Raw genomic sequence first — 22,627 nt, forward strand, 5'->3', positions numbered from 1 at the left:
GCAATTCTGCACATGTCCGGAATTTGTAAATCATTTTTTACCCTAATCCATCACTGCTAGACATCGGCATACAGACACTGCCTCACAACACCTTGCAGAATCGAGCAACGTGCAGGTAATAGCTTTATAATTTTTTTCTCTTTCTCACAGCAGGCTCTGAATATGAAAGCGCTGCTGCACTGTACATAGGCCTATGGCCACTCCTCCTTGTGCTATACCAACTTTAAATGAATTACTTACTACCTGTGCACTTTCTTTGGGTTTCTAGAACATGATTGATCAATGGCATGCTTGTTAACATGTTTAAATGGTTGGGAGTTGGAGAGATCCAGAGACGCAGAATGTCATTAAAACTCAATTGTCTTCCAAATCACTCCAACGCAGTGTTCTTATTTAATCTAAGCATCTAGCTTCGGATGCAGAACATTAACAGAGATCAATTATACACTATAAAACATCAGAGGCATTTGTATTCTCTGACAAAAATGACAAGGCATGCAGTTTCTCTCCACACAGCCAATTAAGTGGAAATCGTGTAGGACTAAATCCTTAGGATTAACACTGAGCATAGCAATGTTGACTGTGTACCTGGACTGAATAATAATATCAGCTGCCAAAGAGACAGGGAGACAGTGACAGAGAGGGTGACAAAGGCAGAGAGGGAGAGAGAGAGAGCGAGCGAGAGAGCGAGCGAGAGAGAGAGCGAGAGAGAGAGAGATTTACCTATGCACGAGGGGAGATGGTTGTCCCATGCTCTTCGGTCTCCTGTCATGCACTTGAGTATGCCACTGCCGTGCAGGGTGTAACCTTGGTCACAGCCGTACGTGATGGCACTGCCTGCAAAGTGACCCTGGTCGCTGACTTTGAACCCAAACTGTGGAACGCCTGGCTCGTCACAGTGGGAGAGCTCGAAACCTGGAAAAATAAAGAAATGGTAAAGAAGATGAAGGTGGCAGGGATGGGAATGGGGGTGGGGTCACAGAACAGTCCGTATTTTTTCATTCCAAGAGAGCACACACACATAATACGCACATCGAACCATTTGCCAGCATTTAAAACTGGAATTTACACTGGGGAGCCGCCATAATCCCCTTTTATCTGTATTGTGTAGACTTATTGATTGAGTAATGGGAATTAATTTCCGGTTGAACACAGATGAGGAGTGGACTTAAAGTCCCATTATATTACTTGGTAATAAAATACTCTTTCTGGATAGAGAGCACAATTAGGCCTCCACAATTAAGTGTTCAATTGAGTGTGGACATTTACCAGGAGCGAGAAATAGTGCAGCCATTCGTAGTGGTTTTGTGCGAGACAGAGCAAAATAAAATAAAAATAAACACACAAAAAAGAAAATGTTCCAATAACTCCTTAACTCGCCGTGGTTGATCTTGACCGTGGCCTTTGTCTCGTTCAGGCAGTAAATGTAAGAGAGTTCTGCTATGCGGCAACACCGACCGCATAAAAACCCGGCAGTGGTGATTTATGCTCCCCTCTCGCGGCGAGTCCCTTGCCCATGCCAGATGTTATGGCAGTATTACAAGTGTCATGCCCAGTATAAATCTCTGATGGTTACTGCTCACATTTAGAAAATTACCTCAGCACTTTTGGTAGAAGAGTCATGAAAACATGATCAGATTTCATGTTCAGACAAGATTTAAGTTGCCCATAGCGCTCCCTCCCCCTGCCCTACTTGCTTTTCAGTCAAACCTCTCGGGCTAAAAAATGGCAATTTATTCTGGTTGGAAAGACCCAGTGAAACTGAGAAGCAGAGAGAAGGAGCTATTTACCATGTGCACTTGTTGGAAAGGTCAAACTAAAGATGAAATGTAATTATGTAACACATAATTATGAGCAAGTGTATAATTGTGAATGCAATTTGTAATTAAACCATCATTTGCACTGAATGAGACCCATTTGAATTCTGAAGACTTTCTTTTAGCTCCTGAAAATAAGTACACAATGATTTTCTGTAATATACTGATGTCTGTATTATTAGCTAGACCGGTGCCCTTTGGGCGCTAGCCCACTTGGGGACTACACAAGTCGGGAACGATGTAAATCAGGAACGTGCAAGTTCGGAATGCAATATCTGAGTACTCGCTGTACCCGTTGTTAAAGTACCCAGTGCTGTACCCGTGGACACAAGCCTACTTGGGAACGATGCAGGCCTGGAGCAATGCAAGTTGGGAATGTATTAAGGCTGTCAACGAATATTCCATAATATATACAATATTTGAATATCAAAAATAAAATAATGTTTGACTGTAAAAATTAAGATTTGAATAAAAATTATACAATCTGCCTCGTGAGATCACAGTAGCCTGGTAACCCCCCCCAGGCTACTGTGGGGCGGGGGGGGGGGGGGCACAGCCAGTGGCTGTGGGCTGGAGCTAGGCGGGAGTAATACCGTTGACTGACAATCCCTTCAGCCAATCAGCAGTTCGTTCCCCTTCAGCCAATCAGCAGTTCGTTTCCCCGACCACCAGACAATGTGACGCAGGGGGACTTTTGAAAGGGCCATGCCGAAAATAGGTTGCTTTATTCAGATACATGCGTGTCACTGCCTGCCCCTGCCGGTTCTATGAATTTTTATTTTCAAATAGGCTCTGTATCTCTATTAATTGACCACATATATGAAGTTAAACAACTAAATTCTATCCGAACGATATCTTAAATGTAAATTCTGTGCCTCAAAAAAGAAGTTTGAGAGCGTTTTAAAGTTTTAAAACCGAAACCAAACCAGCAGACGGAATTTCAATGGCGGCCGTTCCATTTTTTGTCGGCTGCACTTGGCTCCATTCCACCTGATTGGCCTACCTCCGCTGTCAATCACAGAACAATGAGCGAGGACGCTGATAGGCAAGTCATTTGGTGGACGAGCAAGAAACGCCCAGATAAGCCTGCAGGCCAGACTCACTCCTGATATCAAATGGAAATGAGATATCCGGAGGGAGGGGTTTACCAGGCTAAGATCACAGAGCCATTTGCCTGACGCAAGCTACAGTGTGTGGAGTCTCGCTGGGCCGCCAGACAGGTGAGCACTCCAGCGAGGCGAGCCAGTGCAGTAGAGACACAGTTCAGCACCAAGGACAGTGCCTCCGCCTGGGGCAAATCATTACGGGAGGTACGTGCCAATTTATTTACTCGTTCAGCTAGATGTGTTGACACCTGCACTCTGACTAACTAGCTGAAGACAGGCTGCGCTGAAACGGTGCTGATCAAGCTTCCACAATGTAATGCCCTCATTCTGTCTCAGTCTTTGCTGGCTCTCCTCGTTGGACAGACGTGTGCTCAGGCGGTAAGCAAGAACCTCCACTTTACTTCCACGTGCATTGTACTTGGTTAGATACAAACCTGACATGTGTTTTTCTTTCTGTTCATAGGCAACTTGGGACTCTGACTGAAGGCGTGAAACTTTTTGCATGGACTTACCCCAGACCGGGAAGAATTTATGTTGTTGCTCTCCCCCCTCCCCCAACAAAATTTCCTTGAATAAATGCCATTTTGGCTTTGCAAAACTTTGCATCCTGTGTGTTGGTTTTGTCAGTCGTCACAAGTGTTACAGCTTCAAGTTACACCCTTCCCCCGTAGCTATCCACACAGCACAGACTCCTAACAGCAGACAGCCTCGCTCGGTAGAACGCAGCGCTGTACTGAAGGTGTATAAACAACATGTTCAATCACACATCGCCACTTTAATTGATTCAAAATTATAACATGGGTCAAGCTGAAAAGGGCAATCCATTTGGTAATGATGGTAGACAGTTTACAACCAGACTTCACCGAAAAAGCAATGTGAAAACTCTGTTTGGAATGTACTTGTTGTACTCGTTCTCAGGTACCCAGGGCTGTACCCACTATCATACGACCGATTGACTAAATATGGAGATACGAGGATCCCTGGTCATCAGAAACTACTGATGTTGTGTTGATGGGCATACGTGAATGGAGTTTCATTGTACCCACTAACACTTATATTGGCACAGTGGCACAAACGTGACGCAATGTTCAGGCAATGCGTTAAAGGAGTAGTTCACCCAAAAAAGATTTTGGGGTTGACCGGCGGAGTCTATCCGGTAGGAGACTCAAAGAGCTCAGTATGGAGACTCAAAGAGTCTCCATACTAAGCAGCCACACAGTCATCAAATTATTGGTGTAGGAATTCGACAAAAACTAAAAAATCTCCATGAATTCAAGGCTTCATGGCGTGTGTAATTGATAGAAAATAAGTAATTTTTTGGGTGAACTACTCCTTTAAGCCAATGGGTCCGGTTGGGCAATCAGGAAAACCGATGACTAACCGTTGTACTTTCTCACATCTAAAAACACCAGTTTGATCTTTGCTATTCTCACTAACTATGCTGAATTCCACCAAACACCACCCTCCTGAAACCCCAGAAAACTTCCCTGAAAGGACATTCAGGTGAAATACAGAAACACTTTAAATTGGACTGCAAAATGCAGTGTCACCAAATCCTTTCTCTCGTCATAGTAATGGCTAAGAAACAGTTACCAACAATACACACACTCAGCTAACCAATTAGGGAAGAACAAAATCCATCTATTACTGCACCACGAACAGCAATGACCCACACTTCCTCCAGTCCTGCACACACATAAACACAGACAAACACAATATATGCGCACACATGTGCAGACAGACACTCACACAGAAAGAATTTCAGACAACCCTAACTATAATTCACCTCTTTTAACAAGGCGCGGTCAGGCAGGTGTAGATGCTAATTGCAGTGGAGGAACAGGGACAAGGAGAGTGTTACAGAGAGAGAAGGGTAGAGACGCAAGCGAGAAAAGTAATTTTCCTCCTGATTTGCCGCTGAGGCACCACGCTGTTTTTAATGGATACTCTGGCAGCAAAAGATACAATAATGCAGTCAGAGGTTAAAATGTCGTTTAACATTTGGGTCCTTTGAAATCTGTGGGTTCTGGGGTGAGAGTTTCTCCATTTTGGCTACTGTCTTGAGAAAAAAAAGTCTAACTTACTATAGTAGATGAGCCTGAACCCCTCTCCAGTTGCCTCCTGGTCAGAGTAGAACTCGAGCCACAGATGGTTGGAAGTGGTGGTAAGGCAGAGGCCCTGCATGGATGTCCCCGTGTACGTGCCTAGGACTGCGGCCACAATATCCTTGCCGTCATACACCTGGTGAGGGATGGACAAGAAGCCTTTTGAAGTATGTTGGAGGGGTTGGTGGTTATTTATGCAGCTGCATGGGTTTCATTCCAATGCAATGCTGTTTTTCTAAACCAATGTTTATCCACATTGTTCAGTATGAACAAATACAAAATTAAGAATGCTTTTGGAGAATGTTACTCTACTTCAGCGCTACTCAACCCGCGGGCCGCATGCGGCCCGATCGCAGCGTCTTGGCGGCCCCCTCATGGTCAAAAAATAAATAAATAAAAAATAAAAATACATTTTTTATTTATTTTTTTAAGCACAGGATAAAAATATACATTTCCGTTCAAATATATGGGTTGCTAAAACATTTTTCAAAAACAAACAGACAGACATACATACAGGTGCGTCAATTGTTACAGGTATAATGCATAGTTTTCTATGCATTTCGGGTTTTTGGGGGGGTTTGACCCCCAATTTTTTCCGGCCGCACGGCTTTGCCGCGCGCCCAGGATAGGTGTCTGCCACTGGACATACACACAACACAAAATAAACTGGTACAGTGAAAAGAATATGATGTCAAAATGTACATTTTCTTGTGTGTTACAAAATCGAAAAATCCAAAATAGGACCGTCATTTTTATGGCGGCCCCTTGGACTTTTGGCATTTTGCTGAGTGGCCCCTGAGCCATCTTAAGTTGAGTAGCCCTGCTCTACTTTAAAACAATGGTAAATAATCGATAATAATATACTGTATATAATATTTACAATAAAATCACAGAGAGGGGCCTCTCAACAACAATAAAAAGCGAAAAAGGTGGTCTAGAGTACGGTTCAAGGGTACTCAAGTACTGTACAGTCCACATCAGGTGGGAATTTGGTGACTGATGTGCACATTTTCACTTCTTTATCCAACTGTTCCATAAACGTACCCCTTTTACAGATATGCATCTAGCTTTTGTGTTGGTCCTTGCGTTTGATCTCTTAAATACACCTGTCCCCCTGAGTTTGTATGGAGTATTTCGCACTTCGAACAGCTCCTGCATGTAGGGTGGAAGTTTAGTATGGTGGGATTGGTTGGTGCTAGTCTGATTTATTTACAATTCTTATGACTTTTTTTTATAGCATGAAGATAGGGTTGATAATGGTTTTGTATGGTTTTGTATGTGTTCCCCGATACTTCCACACAATAAGTTAAGTATGGAAGTATGAGGGAGCAGTACAGTAAAGTGAGTTATTATTTACAATGGGTTTCAATTTATATAATATTGCAATTGTTTTAGATATTTTTGACTTTATGTTTGCTATATGTGGTTTCCAGCAGAGTTTTTCGTCTATGGTGATACCCAAGAATTTGTGCTCGTTTACAGTACTTGCTCGATTTACACATTATGGATTGTTAGTTTGACCGGTTTGTCTATTTTTCTATTGCAAAAGAGAATGTATTTTGTTTTACTGAGATTTAATGATAATATATTGATGTCAAACCACTTTTTGAGGACACACTTAAGTTGTGTCAATGCTTCATCTATATCATTTACATACATAATAAACAGCTTTGGACCCAATACGGAACCCTGAGAGACTCCATGTGTGATATACAGTGAGTCTGAGTCAACATTGTTCACATGTTGCCATGTAAGCGATCCGGGCTGGTGGAGATTTGCCCTCCGCAAAGCGCCCCTTTCTAGTTTAGAACTGTGATTAAACTGTTGACTGTTCGAGATGTCCCAATATCTAATATGAATGTACAGCCACTAGCGAATCAGAAACGAGTAACCATGGTATGAACTCTATATACATAATAATATTCTTTTCACACTTGACATCATAAACATTCGAAATGGGTCCAAGTTTATTTCGTGTTGCAGTGTTTGTGAATATCAGTAACTGGCAATGCAATCCCACTGACAATTTATATTATGTTATATCAACAATAGATGAATGGCATGAGCAGTATGCTTTGTGTCTTGTATACCAAGTATTGCATGTGTTTTATATAGCTCCTCCAATGCAAAGCAATGTGGAAAAATGAGATTTGGTTGTAAATAATACTTCCTATTGATTTGGTATCATGCGTCAGTACAGCTGGATCAACAAGACAAATGGTGGGGCACACAAACCTATATTGACAAAACACTGTCTATCGAGGTCTGTTCTTTTTTACTCTATTCTCCTCTCCTGTGGATCATCAGAATGCAATAGTGCATTCAACAACAAAATCCATTAAAGGACAAGTTGTTGGCAGCGCTGCCAGAATATTCCACTTGTGAGGCTCATAATGGGATAGAGGCCATATGGAAATGCTCATAATTATGGTTACAGTTTGAATGTCCTTTATTTTATATGGACACTACTGAGAAACTGGTAGGAATAAAACACTGCCTTTTATCTCTGTTACAGTGTGTTCACTGTGTTGTGTGCGTTTTCACCAAATTCCAAGTTCAAGTTTGTCTAATTGTGTATTATAATATAATGAAATACTTATCTGTATTGCTCTCTCTGCCTTAACACAAACACTACAGACCTACATAGACCATGCACAAAATGCACTCTGTATACACAAGTAAGACGCGCGAACGCTGGAAGCGAACGCAGCTCGAAAATATTGTGTATTTACGGACTTGTAATCCGTGTTATTTCACTGTGATGGGGGATGGTGTGTGTGTGTGTGTGTGTGTGTGTGTGTGTGTGTGTGTGTGTGTGTGTGTGTGTGTGTGTGTGGTGTTGCATTGCATTGTCTAAATTCCTGCACTCTGGCGCCCTCTACATAGGTACTGCATGCACACAGACAGACATACAGACAGACACACACACACACACACACACACAACCCGAGCACGGTTTCATAGTATGCTCCACTTGCGCGGAGGCGCGCCGAATCATATACAGTACACAATATGAAGTAAACAATATCATTACATATTATACAACGAGCCGTTAAACCTAGCATAAAACCTTTATACCAATATCAGTTTATTTTACATCTATATTGAAATTAAGAAAGCTTATTTCATTCTTAAAACTGAACAGTGCAACAGTGTAACACATTGTGTTACACCGTGTAACACACAGTCTAACACAGTGTAAGGAAAGTCTGCTTTTTCACATTTTCTCGGCCAAGAGAATAAAGATTAAAAAAACTAAAAAAAAACGATAATGGACTAGTGTAACAATTTCTGTTACACTAGTCCATTATCGTTTTTTTTTTTTTTTTTTTACATGGGTTTTTCCCGTGGTTTGTGAGATTACTGTCCGAACATCTCCACAACTTCAAACACATCATTAACATCACAGCACTAAACTGTGATGAATGGGGATTAGGCCAAACATACTGTAACATTTCCATTCCGTAGAGTGTACATGAACAGTGTTATCACAGCTACAGGACGGTACTGCAGAAATGGCTGAAATGCCCCTGGACGACAATAAATCACTTACTGACCCAGATAGAGGTTCCACTATGGTTGACATTTGTCTTGACCTCACTTTTTAAATAAGCAATATGTACTATCTGATGGGTTACATGTAAGAGATGGCATACAAGGTTTTCTCTTCTTGGTATTTACCCATGTTTCGTGCACACACACACACACACACACACACACACACACACACACACACACACACACACACACACACACACACACACACACACACACACACACACACACACACACACACACACACACACACACACACACACACACACACACACACACACACACACACACACACTCCATTTAGAAGAAAAATCAGTAGAATAGAGTCTTAATTTACTGTACTTTCCAGGTAAAATACAAGGAGAAATGTATTAGCAATTTTGCAAAGAATTACCTTGAGAATATCTCCTTGTGCAAGTTGGAAGGCAGCAGCAGTGATGTTGATGCCTTTGCCTGTCTGGACTTTGATACTGTAGACACATTCATGGCTGTTGTCATAGTTCATCGGATAGTTGGGCGACAAAAGAACTCCCTCATTGTTGGTAACGGTTGACCCACATTCAGCTGCAAAAAAAGAGAATACACAGAGACACGGCAGAATCAGTTACACAACACAAAAAGGCTGCATCGACTTGGTTTAGAACCATGAATAGACTTTATATTACTAAAGTCTTGAGAGGAATGTTTCATCCGAGATAAAGACTATTTAAATTCATTATATGGATAATCAGAATTACTAATTCATCCACCTGTTGCTCCCTTTATTATCATAATAATCTTGCATTGCTGCAACACATTACTAACTGCTTAGTATAAAATCATTTCAGGCTTCATTTCTAAGATTTACCCTGCGGGCTATCTTGCACCATGCCAGGGCAAAACTGGAGAGGATTACTTTCTAAGATGAACTGCTCTGAAGCAACGAGCCAAAAGAAAATTATGGGCTTTGGAAAAAACAATCAACTATACAGTATGCACTGAACTCTTAGATTTCTTGCATGCTTTATGTAAACCAAACTCATTAACCATGCAAGTGAATTGCTACAAGTTAGAGGCCCAACATAAATGTTTTTTATTGTTTTCTTTCCAAGCGCTAGTCTTGTAATATTCATGCCATCACAGTAGCACTTTTCCGCCATGGGATCATAAGGGGTGCGGCAGAAAAAAGGGTTAGTATATGTAGATACACAAAGCACTACAGTACATCAGAGGCTCTGGTAATAATATTAGTTTATATCACGGGATGCCTCGACTATCAAATGATCTCTGTACTCAGCTCTTAAGATGTGCAAGTGATCAAATTTAGTTTCTGATGGGGAGGGCATGCGACATATGAACACTCCCTGGCCACCCCTGGTGCACGGCCCTTTCATAGAAAAGAGAGCAGCTGAGCCAACTTTAGCTCCAATAATCAGCTAACACCATCCTAACCTTTAATTGCAGTCTACCAGGGGGAAGTCTGATTACATCAAGTTCCTCAGTGTCTAGAGTCTAGACAGTAATTTAAAGCAAATTCAGATCTGCAGCAGAATAGCTGACAATGTAAATCCTGCTATAGCCCTGCTACACATACAGTACACACAGGAGACCAAAGAAAACAGAATGAAAGCAGCTGACCACGTACCCACACACCTTGGCAGAGGTGCACTCCACATACGGCGGCCACCTCCCAAACACACAATCTCCCGAGACCCCTGCAGGCGATAGCCTGTGTTGCAGTCGAACGCCAGTGAATCGCCAATTCCAAACTTTGAACCCGTATGCGAACCAAACTGGGGACTTCCAGGGTCATCGCAAGGTTCAAGGTCATACTCTATGAATACAGAAACCAACAGTAATAAAATACAGTAGCAGCAAGTAGCAATGTATTGACTCTCACCCATTTAATATGAGCATTATAAACATGGTCAATTAAAGGTCATAGAAGGTTAGGACCTGAATTCTAATGAGGCAATCTATAGATGCTAATTGCAAAACACACAGGGACACGTGTGCATGCACACACACACACACACACACACACACACACACACACACACACACACACACACACACACACACACACACACACACACACACACACCCCCACACACACACACACACACACACACACACACACACACACACACACACACACACACACACACACGCACACACACACACTTAAGATGATTTAATGAATATTCATGGCTGCTCAAGTTATGCTTCACTTCAGCAAACAGCAGGAAAACATTTAGGCAGACTGGTCATAAAGAAAACCTCCTTTCACACACTCCCTCGTTCTGTCTTTTCTCCGCTATTCTCTCTCTTTCTGCCCCCCCCCCCACATTACCCCTCATCAACCCCCATTGCCATCTGTCTCATCTTTCAGCACCTCCCTCCTTCTGCCTCTCATCTCCACCTTTCTTTTCCTCTTTGTATATTCAACCCTTTCCTTTTGTAGCTCCCTCCCTCTCCCTTCCCCTCTCTCCTCCATCTCCCCTCTTTCCCCAGCTCTTGCCCCCGTCTATGCTGTTGAGTACTGGTTGTCTTTTGATGTCCATTCCCATCAAAGACAGGCAGCTTCTACCTGGCTGGCCTCTTTCTGTCTTCAATATCCTTCCTCTGATTGGCACAGCTCGAGGCCCAGTTGTTACCTTGACCCCGCACCCATTCTGACTGTCAAATCACTCCTTGCATGTTGCTTTATGTGCACTTTACTGGGTCATAGTGCTTTTGATCTTATCACCCAATAGGGTCTCTCTCTCTCTCTCTCTCTCACTGTCTCTCCGTCACTCACCATTGCTCTCTACTCCCAGTCTCTCTGCTCAACCAACACATCTCCCCTTTCCTGCATTCAACGCCTGCCCAGCCCCCTCTCCTCTCACAGTGTTCATCTCTTTCCCTCTTTATTCCACGTTTAATAACCTTTCTCTGTACAGTCTCTCTTAAACCCGCATTCCCACCATGCCCGCACTCTGTTTTGAAGGTTTTTTTCACCTGAGAAGGAAATGTTGAATCCTTGTAGCGATATGGAGAAGTCAGAAATGAAGCGCAGCTGGGCCTTGAAATTCCCAAATAGGCCGGCATTAACCGGTGCCGGGCGCTCCGAGCCGGTAAGCCGTGCAAGGGGCTGGGCGAAGCTGCCATTCTCCGTGATCAGAAGGTAGTCATGGTGATCCTCCAGGTGGAATGAGTAGAATGTGAACTGGACGCCTTTAACAGGAGAAAAATAATTAAATAGCACAAGGAGGATGCAGGAGCCACATGAAAATGTCATAACACTGGCTTTTCTGTGATTCTTACAGTATACAGTAGGTAAAATAAATGACAGGTTTGTGACCTGTTGCAAAGGTCATTAAAAAAGGAGCAAAATAATAATTTCAAAACTACCCTGTTGTTAAAAAGAAAATGGTGTGGTTGTTCTGTATTCTAAAAAAAGAAAAGAAAAAGAAAAGAAAATGAATGGAGATACAGGATTTGTCAACTAACACCTTTATTGGTTAATTAAGAAATACCAGGGCTGCCATCTGTCTGTGGTATCGAGCATTTCAGAGTGAGAGTGATACTGATATGATCACTGATAGATCTGTAGGAGAGAATACAACTTTATTGGACAACCAGAGCTGTAAAACCATCTTATCTTCAACCTCACTGTAGGACACCTTGGGTGAGGAAACAGAGGTGTTAGGCCATTTATTGTGATGATAAGATCAATTTGTAATAGAATAAGTATATACTGTGGTGCCTTAGTTGGCACTTTGGAGAAGTAAAATAAACAGGGCTTGTAGAGAGGGAAGATAAGAAAAGGGCACGTTGGGGCGCTGTGATAGGCTGTTTGCTTTTCAGATGGTAACGAGGAGATTGGCAAGTGGACCTGGTCAGAGAACAGATGATTTAAAGTTGCTGCATATGAGACTGTGACAATGAAACAAAATAATATTATATCACTCCACTTCTTAAATCCTTACACTGGTTCCCTGTGTACTGTATCTATACATTTTTTGTTTTATGCATCCTAATGTCATTTTATAATTTTATAATTGTGTTTCCTTTGCTTGATGTTCTGTGTAAAGCATATTGAATTGCCTTGAAATTTACAAATAAAACTGCCTTGCCTTGCTTACTAATATCCTACAACTCAACAGCTCCAAAACCGAATCCATCTTAATAGGCACCCCCCACCAGATCAAATCACGCCCTATAACCAGCATCTCCTATTTCGGCCAAAACCTTTCCCTCTCACCCACAGTCACCAACCTGGGCATGAAAATGGACTCTCAACTGAGGCACACATAAAACACCTCTTTAAAACCTATTTTTTTCCACCTCAGGAACATTGCCAAACTCCACCCCACACTCACCCTGCCAGATGCTGAAAAACTGGTCCATGCCTTTGTCTCCTCCAGGCTGGACAACTGCAACACACTACTCATCAGGATCCCTAGCAGGAGCCTGCAGAGGCTCCAATACATTCAAAACAGCACTGCTAGGATCCTGATGAGAGTGCGTAAACTTCACCACGTTACACCCACCCTCCGTTCACTTCACTGGCTCCCCATCACCTTCAGGACTGAATACAAGATCTCCCTTCTGACTCATCAGTGCATCCACGGCAATGCCCCACCTCAAAGAACTTCTCAAACCACAACCCTCCACTCGAAACCTTCGATCATCCGACTCCAACCACCAACCCATGACAAATCTCCGCACCATGGGCGACCGGGCATTCTGCTCCACTGCCCTACGCCCGACCATTTGAGAGCCCCACAATCTACAGATGCTTTTAAAAATGGAATAAAAACATACCTTTTTAACGTCCTTTTTTTTCCCTAGGTCTTTTACTCTATGCCTTAATTAGTTTTTAATCTACTTTTTACCCCAAGAAGTGTCTTATGTTGTTACCGAATACTTTTTAGTTTTTGTCTTGCCTTTGTTATTTTTTATGCCATTGTTTTTAAACTTTGTCTGCAGCGCTTTGTGATTTGCAAAAATGAAAAGTGAAAGTGAAATGAAAATTATTATTTATAAAACTGTGATACTGAGGGATGCGTGAGCAACACACAATGTCACGGGTGTTCATTAAATATAGCTGATGAGAACTCTTACATTTGAACGTTGTCAAAACAAACCTACGCAAAACAAACCCACACACCTGTCTCTGAACCAGCTGAGCCGCAGTGAACACACTGCAAATAGACGAGCGTTCCACATGAATCAGTGCTCAGAGTGCAGATATTTGTCATTTTAAGAACCACAGTCAACAGGAAGCGAAATGGATTGTTTCATGTCAAACACAGCCAGTAATCTAGAGACATGCTCTATAAAGCGTAGTAATCAATAGCTGAGATGACACACTCCTTTTTCATCCTATGATGTATCAGTCTTTATTACTTGACATGGATAATTACAAGATTGGACTGGGTCCAAATGAAAAAGTTAATTTCTTAACCAACTAGGCCAATTCTACAAATGCCTTTTAACTCAAACTTTTTTGTGCCAAGGACCCCCCAAAATCATAAGCATTTGGCCATGCGGGCCACCCATCTGAAAATGATTTGTGCCAGGGACCCCCAGAAGAGGAGATTTGTGTGAAAAAAGAAAAAAAAACACTTTCAAGATTTTTCTAAAATATTTTTTAAAATAGCAGATGTACAAGCTCGCAGCGCGGCACTAAGTGACTTGCTGTGAGCTTGTATATCTGCTATTTTTGAGAACTACTATTCTAAACCACTGTTCAAAATCTTTTCGGAAAAACTCATGTTGCTGAAAACCACTCAAGATGGCGCCACCTGTCCATTGAACGGTTCCTTAACTCTTTAACTGCCAGAGTAATAGTGTAATAGTGTTACGCTGCTGCCAGCGAAAACGAGTGATTTTATCAACCTTTGAAAAATCATGGAATATTTTCTGTGAATGCTATCCGCACGGTGATCCCCTCATTACACACACAGGGGTCTCGTAGAATGGGGGGGGAAATGTATCCGATAGCGGTCATCCGTTCCATAGTTGTGGCAAGTTGAAAATATTTTGCCAAAAGATAGAGCATTTTTAAGCAATAAGTTAACCAGGGAGTGAATGGAGCAGCACATCTTCGGATCGCGTTATCTCTGGTTCTCTTTTCAAAACTTGTTTAAACTCGTCCTTGGCAGGCTGGTTGATGGGGGTCCCCCAGTAGTTTATACCAGGTCCCCTCTTTTTTCCCTCTACACCAAATCTTGGTGGATCTACAAGCTCACACTGTGTCGCATTGCTTGTTGATCTGTGATTTCCCCCCCGCCTACCGTGTTATGCCATACCCAGAATAGGGATGCTAGGGTTCATGTGGTTGATGCATTGACTCCTACCTTTGCCATGGCTGACTTCTACAGTCCAGGTACAGTTCAGGGAGCTGGGGTACAGCTCTGGGTAGCCTGGTGAAAGGATAATTCCTCCAGGTCCTCTGATGTCCCCACCACATGACGCTGAGCAGAAAGGGAAGATGGCAAAATGCTAATTGCAGCAAAGAAAACATAGATAACGTATGCATCTGAAGACAAAGTATAACATAGATAAGATTGATTGATTGCAAAAACTACAGGTACAATTATACAATAATGCTAAAAAGGATAACACAAAAAGCCCTGGGGGCTTGTTTCCATTGTGGTCCTATGTATTCAATTAATCAAGATAAGATAAGATAAGATCACATAGACCTTTATTGATCTCCATGGGAACCAAGAACTCTGGGTTAGTACCATATAGGGCTCAAATTAGGCCAAGTTTACCATCAGAGCAGAAAACGACAAAGTGCCGTTGCGTTCTTACTTTTTATTCTGCGTTTACACGGAGACGCCAAAGTGATTGAGAATGCTGTAGTGTGGATGCCAGGTGGCTAGGTGGCAGTGAGACGCCCTGCCAGATAGACGCATGGGTAGAACCAAAGCCATTTAAAAGAGAGTCGCGTCACCTCTGTTCACTTCATCGGTCTTCTATAGCCTTCTATTGGCGAATAGTGACAAAGCCCTGAACCGGAAGTTTATGGAAAGTTGGAAAGTCTATGAGCGTTTGTCACTATTTCAAGTTACATGAACCAGGTGACCGGCGCTGTTTTCTGCCCCCGGGTTGGCGTAACTCTCTAATACAAGGCTCTGGGTGGAACCACTTCCGTTCTACTTCCTATCACAGTTGTTTGTTTACGCGTCCCTCTTTTTGCTCATACAGTTCCCGTTCTCCCCTCTGGAAGAGGGTTTCACTCTGTTTTGCGGTTTCAACCCCCGAAAATGACGTTGCCGTCTAAACGGAAGGCACATCTGATATTTTATTTTTCCTTTTTCTCTAGACACTGTTGTCGTCTAAACAAATCCAGGAAAAACATGAAATACGTGTCATAGCACGGCACGCTTCACTTAGATCTTGTAGTGGAAAAGAGCATATACATGTATCTTGCTACTCATCAATGTGATTTTGTCAACTAAATGTATTGTAAACACAACTCTGCATTACCAAAGGGCAAAAATCATTCAATCAGCCAGACATTCATACATACATTTATTCATTCATGAATGTTTTATATCCATTTACCCGCACCCCTGTGCTATGAATATATCATTTATAAAAATAATTCATGATTTACTTTTCCCAATACACCAAGGGGATTAAGGTATGAGGCCTAAACTTTCTGAAACTTCAAAGAGACATGAATGGTCGTCCCAAAGACCCTAGTTACTTGAAAATTGCCAAAGGGGTGGTGGTCAGTGACTACGTGAAAGGTACTTAGTCAATGAGTGAAAGATTTCTGTCTGCTCTAGTCTGATAGCAAACAGTAACAGTGGTCTTCCCATTTCTCCAGTTCTTTAGTCATCAGAAAATACATTTTCAGGTCGGGATACCAATTTATCCAATCAGAAGAGAACTTGTCCTGGATACAGAACAAACAAGTGAAATTGGAAGTTGTGAAAGAAAACAATGAGCAGACAAAATTGGAACAGGAAACCTATAAAATTTAAGCTGATATTATCTTTTTGGAGTTCTCTCTCCCGATTGTATAAAACTAGAATTTTCGGCGTAGTGTCATGAGGGCCAGTGGGGCCATGGTTAGTGAAGCCTCTGCGTGGCACGAATAGCTGGCCAAAGTCCTGAGCCAAAAAAAAAACTCCTGGGCCAAAAAAAGAAATAAAAAACTCAGGGGGTCGCCCCCCCCCCCCCCCCCAAAAAAAGAGGGGGGGGGGTATTAAAAAAATATATATACCCTTGGACCTACAGACACGGCGAAGGAAAACTGTAAAGCCACAGCCAGGCATGCAAGATGTTGCACATGAACTCTGCAGCCGCACTGAGGCGCTCCAACACAAACACTCTGACATTAAGCTTCACACAACAAACATCAGCTCCACACACAACATTCACCACACTAACGTTCATTGTTGACAAAGTGATCTGCTATTTTCAAACATTTTAGTACTTTTACTTTTGGTACTTAAAGTACATTTTGATACCAATACTTTAATAGTTTTACTTAAGTACATTTGTATTTCAAACATTTTAGTACTTTTACTTTTGGTACTTTAAGTACATTTTGATACCAATACTTTAATAGCCTTTTTAACAAAACCCTTTTTATTAACAATAAAATATCACATGCACCACCTTTAAATCTGTTGCACCGCACAAATCAGTTATAACGTAGTTCTAAGTTACAACTAAATATTTATGCAAGCCATTAGGCAGCACTAACATCTACTTACAATGGAAGACCGCTTTGACATAATCGATGAATTAATTAAATATAACAAATGACCCCGTCCTCGCTAACACACTTTGCCAGATAGATTACATCCATTGGATATTTATGATAATGTTGACATTTACAGCTAAATATTCAAGGAAATAATTCAACATAGTCAATGCTGTGGGATAAAACGACATAGAAGTTAATGGCACATAGCTCTGCTTTTGAAGACGACGTGGACCGGATGAGTCGTATGTAATTTATGTCATTTTCTTTTAGCAATATTTTGTCCCCCTTTTACTAAGCAAATTAGGCGTTTAAAGGAGGAGTTCACACAAAAAATTACTTATTTTCTATCAATTGCACACCCCATGAAGCCTTGAATTCATGGATTTATTTTTGTTTTTGTGACATTCCTAAGCCAATAATTTGATGACCGGGTGTGTATCCGATAGGAGACACAAATAATCTACTTTGTGTCTCCTACCGGATACATTAGCCGGTAGGAGACGGGAATCAAATTATTGGCTTAGGAATGCCACAAAAACTAAAATAAATCCATGGATTCGAGGCTTCATGGGGTGTGCAATTGATAGAAAATAAGTCATTTTTTGGGTGAACTACTCCTTTAAGCCAATTCCCGATAGCCCCTTGTACTGTAGTCCCTTGTCGCTACTGTCCCCTACTGGTTGATTTGTTAACATTACTTTATGCACTAATTTAGGACTCAATTTATGATCAGCTGGTGCACCCCAGCCCAGGGTGGAAAGGCTCTTTTTTACTTCATTAATACAATTCTCCACATGTTTACTGTTGACACATAATTTACTTGGCGGAAGCGTCTTATCTCATCACAAGAAGTTGTAATGAGGTATAGCTCTTCTCTCATTGGCTGCTGGGGGCCAGAGGTTAATGCCAAATCCTACAGAGGGTTAACTGGTGTAATTGGGTATTGTTCAAACCTGTCACCATTTACCACAGCCATGTTTCCCCCACTGTGTTTCCTCTGAAAGGTCATCTCCCATAAAGGGCACCACTTTGTAAATACAGCATTGATAAAATATGTCACCATGCTTTTGTTATTTCGTGAGCGTGTTCTTGTGTATTGTCTTGGTCGTGACTGGCCTAAGGGGTGGCATTACAATACATCCAAATGCTTGGATGCCTTCCTGGAAACGTCTCACAGGAAGAAAGAAAGAAAATATAAAGAAATTGAACTATGAGTACGCTATATTTTCAAAGTAATGAGTGCCAGGCAAATGTTTTAGAGGATCACTGTGATGCCCGAGGCTGCACAGCTGTAGACCTCCTCCCCTTTCTCTCGTCTTGCGCCCCAGGACCTGCCAGCGATTGCACACAACACTTCAAGCTCGCATGGATCCTTATCCAGCAACAACATTATAGCAAAAATATTTTATTAATGAGCCAAAATTACATAAATTCATTAAAAGTGGATGAGCACTCTTGGCAAAGGACATACTTTGGAGACTGCACAGGCAGAGGGCCAAGGCATTTGCCTGTCTAACTGCCACAAACCTGGACTGAAGATGCATTAAGATCTGACCTTAAATTTACAGGGTAACCGCTGAGAAGAAGCATATAATGCTAATGCTATATAATATGCACAAAGTAAGTCCTTGCACTCTCCGTCAGCCTTTGTGCGCCTGCCTGTTACGTTCTCGTTATCGAGTGCTGTTATCGAGTGGTATGTGACCAGAGGACATGTTCTGTGTTTACAGCACTGAAGTACTGTAATTACCACAACCACCCTTGGTACGTTTCTGAGAATCAGAAAGCCCAGTATGTGCAGGCATTGTAAGAGATATCACTTCGATCTGGGACATGAAGCGACATGCTATGAAGGTCATTATAATGTTATCTCTCATGTATCATGCAGAGTCTGTTGTTTAGACACCGATTAGGTCAAATTGTTAATTAAAACGCAGCCTCCCATGTTATTTTAGACCTGTTGTATGCAGAGTATTGTTTTGACATTTCTAAACAAGTAAGCCTTGCAGTAGGTAGCCTATTATCTGTGCCATGGTAACAGCTGCTGCAGGGCTTCTGTTCTGTTACATCTCGCCAAAGTCATATATCTAGAAACTTCTAGCCAATGATTACTGGCTGCTTTCCAAAAGTGTTTGGGCCTAAAGTACTGTCATTTACCACTGTCACATATGAAAAGGATACAGCAAGAAATTAATTGCTTTTCACTAATTTCCTCAGAGTAATCTTGAAATCATGATAGCCAAAAGTACAGTGCTACAGTATATAGAACTTAACAATTAAACAAGTAGTATCATCAGAGATGTTCATAATGTGGCACCAAAAGTTTTTTATAGTATTTTTTTAAGGATCACCCATTGAGTAATTTGCTGTGTAATTAATATGCGGTATCATTAACTACTTAGGTCCTATATACTTTCTTGTACGCTATTCGTCGTATGACAAGCATAGCGTAAATAGCCGATTGGCTATTTACGCTATGCTTGTCATACGACAAGCTCATAACACGTTGTGAGCTTGTAGATCAACAATTAACCATTTCTGAAAATGTTTCATATTTGGAAACCGATTGAATTCTAAATGTTAAATGTTCCAAAGAACATAGAAACCGACATGAAAAAGAATAGAAATATTGTCAGCATTCATGATCATTTTAAAATGGGACGGCTGCCAGCATGGCTTATACATGTGAGTGATGACCTATTTCAGTTCATTTTATTGGACCCATTTCTGGGCTGAATTGCCCATATGCTTCGTCAAGCTATTAGGATTAATGGTTAGCATGGCAATTTTCTGCATTAATTAAACCATTCCAGATAACATCCAAAATGACTATGAACACATATACATTAAACCAAATATTGATTCAAAAGGTCTAAATTGAAAATTATAGCTGTACTGTAGATAACCCCATCAAAGTGTGTTTTGATTATCACCTAAATTTGCAATGGTCTTATTCATGTAAAGTAATTAAAAAGTGTAATTAAAAAGTGTTCCCAGCACTTTTGATTGATGATTTCTTACCAGTTACATTAGTTTTTTACATTATACATTATAATTAAGAAAGAGTTCACACGTACTACAGTACCGCTGTGTACATCAAATACTTTATGATGAGTTGATATACTGAAAGAAAATCACGGTAGAACATGTCTAAGAAAATGTCACCTTTTCAAACGTTTTTTTGTTTGTTTGTTGCAAACCGATTTATTACCGGTAAGTACATATTCGTAAAGGTGGGCAATAAAAAATTCAACTAAGATAACATCATACATACCATCGCAGGTTGGCAGTGGATGGCTCCAGAAATGGTTTTTCTCACAGACAAGTGTTTCATCGTGGCTCAGTCGGTACCCTGGGTCACACTGGAAGGACACTGTAGAGCCAATAGAAAGATCATGGCCGAATCTCACCCCATTGACTGGGATACCCGGATCCATACAGGAGTAGGTGTCCAACGTGACAACTAGAAAGAGATAGAACAAAATAGTATGTGTTGAATATGGATTACGAAATTATATATATATATATAAAACCTTCTCCTAGGGCCGCCATTAGGTCAAAATGTCAACTTGCACACATTTTATAATATATATCTCGGACAAATAAAAATTACTTGCTGGATTGCCATGTTATTTACCGGAGGATGGCCCCTACTGGTCTTGCCTATAGCCCCCCGGCTATTAAGTTGAATAATTCAATATGACTAATCCCACAGAAAGAGAAGGCATTGTTTAGACATATTCTTATATCATAACAAGGTGCCTATATATGACATTCACAGATACTACACTGTTTGCTGACTCAGATTATGGCTCAGACTTTGGCTATTGTAAAGCTTAAGGTCTTCTTTCTCAGCACTTTTAAGCTAAAAGTCTGGTCATCCACTAGATAGGGGTGATTTGAGGGGACAAGAAACAGCAGGGCATTAACCTTTGTCAAAGCAATTTTGAAATGGATATAATTTAAGAGAACTCATAGGTTTGTGTATTTGTATCCATTGGGACAGCTGATGTGTAGCTATAGCAGGGAACATTATTTGTGTTGTGACATGTACCTCTGGCCAGGTAAATCACCCATTGGTGTAGATCGATATCTTCCCTAGCTGCAGTTGTGTGAGCCAACACCTCACCCTGAAGGTGTGTGTGTGTGGGTAAGTCGAGGTCAGTCTTGATATTAGTTGAGTCAGATTGTGTTGTCCCATTGAGACACCTAAGTTTGACTCCACTGTATTTGAATACCTTTAAAATCTCTTTAAGAAAATCTGTATTCTTGTCTTGCCTTATTGTGTTCTTATATGTTCTGAGTACCCCCATCCAGATTTCCAGCACACCTTGTTGACACAAATAGGCCTAATGACACACAATCCCAATATGTTGTATACACTTGAATACACAATATGTATACACTTGTATTGTATTGTGTTTGTGTCTATGGAACCCATCTTCAATGTTTACTAAAAAGAAAACTGATTGAAAATTTTGACCTGAGACTCATTGGCCTTGGCTCATTTTCAGTAAAGACCGTGGACCGTGAATGGGAGCGCCAATGGAGGGTGAAGGCTGCTTCCGTACATGCTCCGCAGCGTCGCAATGTTTTTCCTTCTTTTTAGTATTTTTTAGCCTTTTCTCTCTTTCCTACACCGTCGGGTGTCTAAGGAGTTATGACAGACAAGCACTTTTTGTTGTTCTCTTGTTTGATCTCCTTCCCACTCTCCCCCCCCCACACACCCTCTTCTTTCTACGGAAATAACGTTGCGATGGGAACGATGTACCAAAACGAATTTCACCCACTTTTTTACCTTGTGATGTGACAATAAACCTGATTCTGGACATTTTGTGATTTTGTTCCTTAAGATTTGCAGCATGTTTTATAGATTGAGCATGATCCTCCACTAGTTTTAAAAGCATTATTGCCTATACATTTTGATGTTATAGCCGTTTTAATATAAACTGAAATCAACTCACATTTTATAAAATAAAATAAATAAAAACTGAACTGAGGAAAATAACATATTAATCATACTGTATATGCCGACTATTTGTTATTGGGATAAAGTAGACAGCTGTATTGCCAACGGTTATATAAACTGTTATGGCTGTATAGTTTTGAAAAAACGACAATGTTGGTGAATAATAAAAACATGAATGCCTCACGAGGGTTACGTAAATAAACCATTGCAGTGGATACTCCGAGAAGTGAATACATTAAAAACGCTTCAGGACTACATGCAGAAGAGGGCAATATTGTCACAGGGAGACAGAATTGGGGGTGTAACCTCAGCTTGACTTCATAAATGCACTGTCACTTTCTGCACATGTGCTATAACCCCCAATGATGTCTCCCTGT

At 41.2% G+C, this 22,627-nt stretch overlaps 1 protein-coding gene across 1 annotated transcript in view; it reads right to left on the bottom strand.

The window, feature by feature from the left end:
* The window catches only part of LOC308083154 (CUB and sushi domain-containing protein 3-like), a gene marked incomplete at its 5' end in the record, with an annotated part of 383,054 nt that overhangs the window by 221,441 nt on the left and 138,986 nt on the right, over positions 1-22,627 (bottom strand). Inside the window, 7 exons of the mRNA XM_080425319.1 lie at positions 724-915; positions 5,008-5,164; positions 8,978-9,147; positions 10,208-10,396; positions 11,563-11,778; positions 14,910-15,026; positions 20,556-20,744. Of these exons, the coding sequence (XP_080281445.1) occupies positions 724-915; positions 5,008-5,164; positions 8,978-9,147; positions 10,208-10,396; positions 11,563-11,778; positions 14,910-15,026; positions 20,556-20,744 (1,230 nt within the window). The remainder of the gene's footprint in view (positions 1-723; positions 916-5,007; positions 5,165-8,977; positions 9,148-10,207; positions 10,397-11,562; positions 11,779-14,909; positions 15,027-20,555; positions 20,745-22,627) is intronic.

Source organism: Gymnoscopelus braueri (assembly GCF_963280865.1).
Source record: "Gymnoscopelus braueri genome assembly, chromosome: 4".
Taxonomy (NCBI): domain Eukaryota; kingdom Metazoa; phylum Chordata; class Actinopteri; order Myctophiformes; family Myctophidae; genus Gymnoscopelus; species Gymnoscopelus braueri.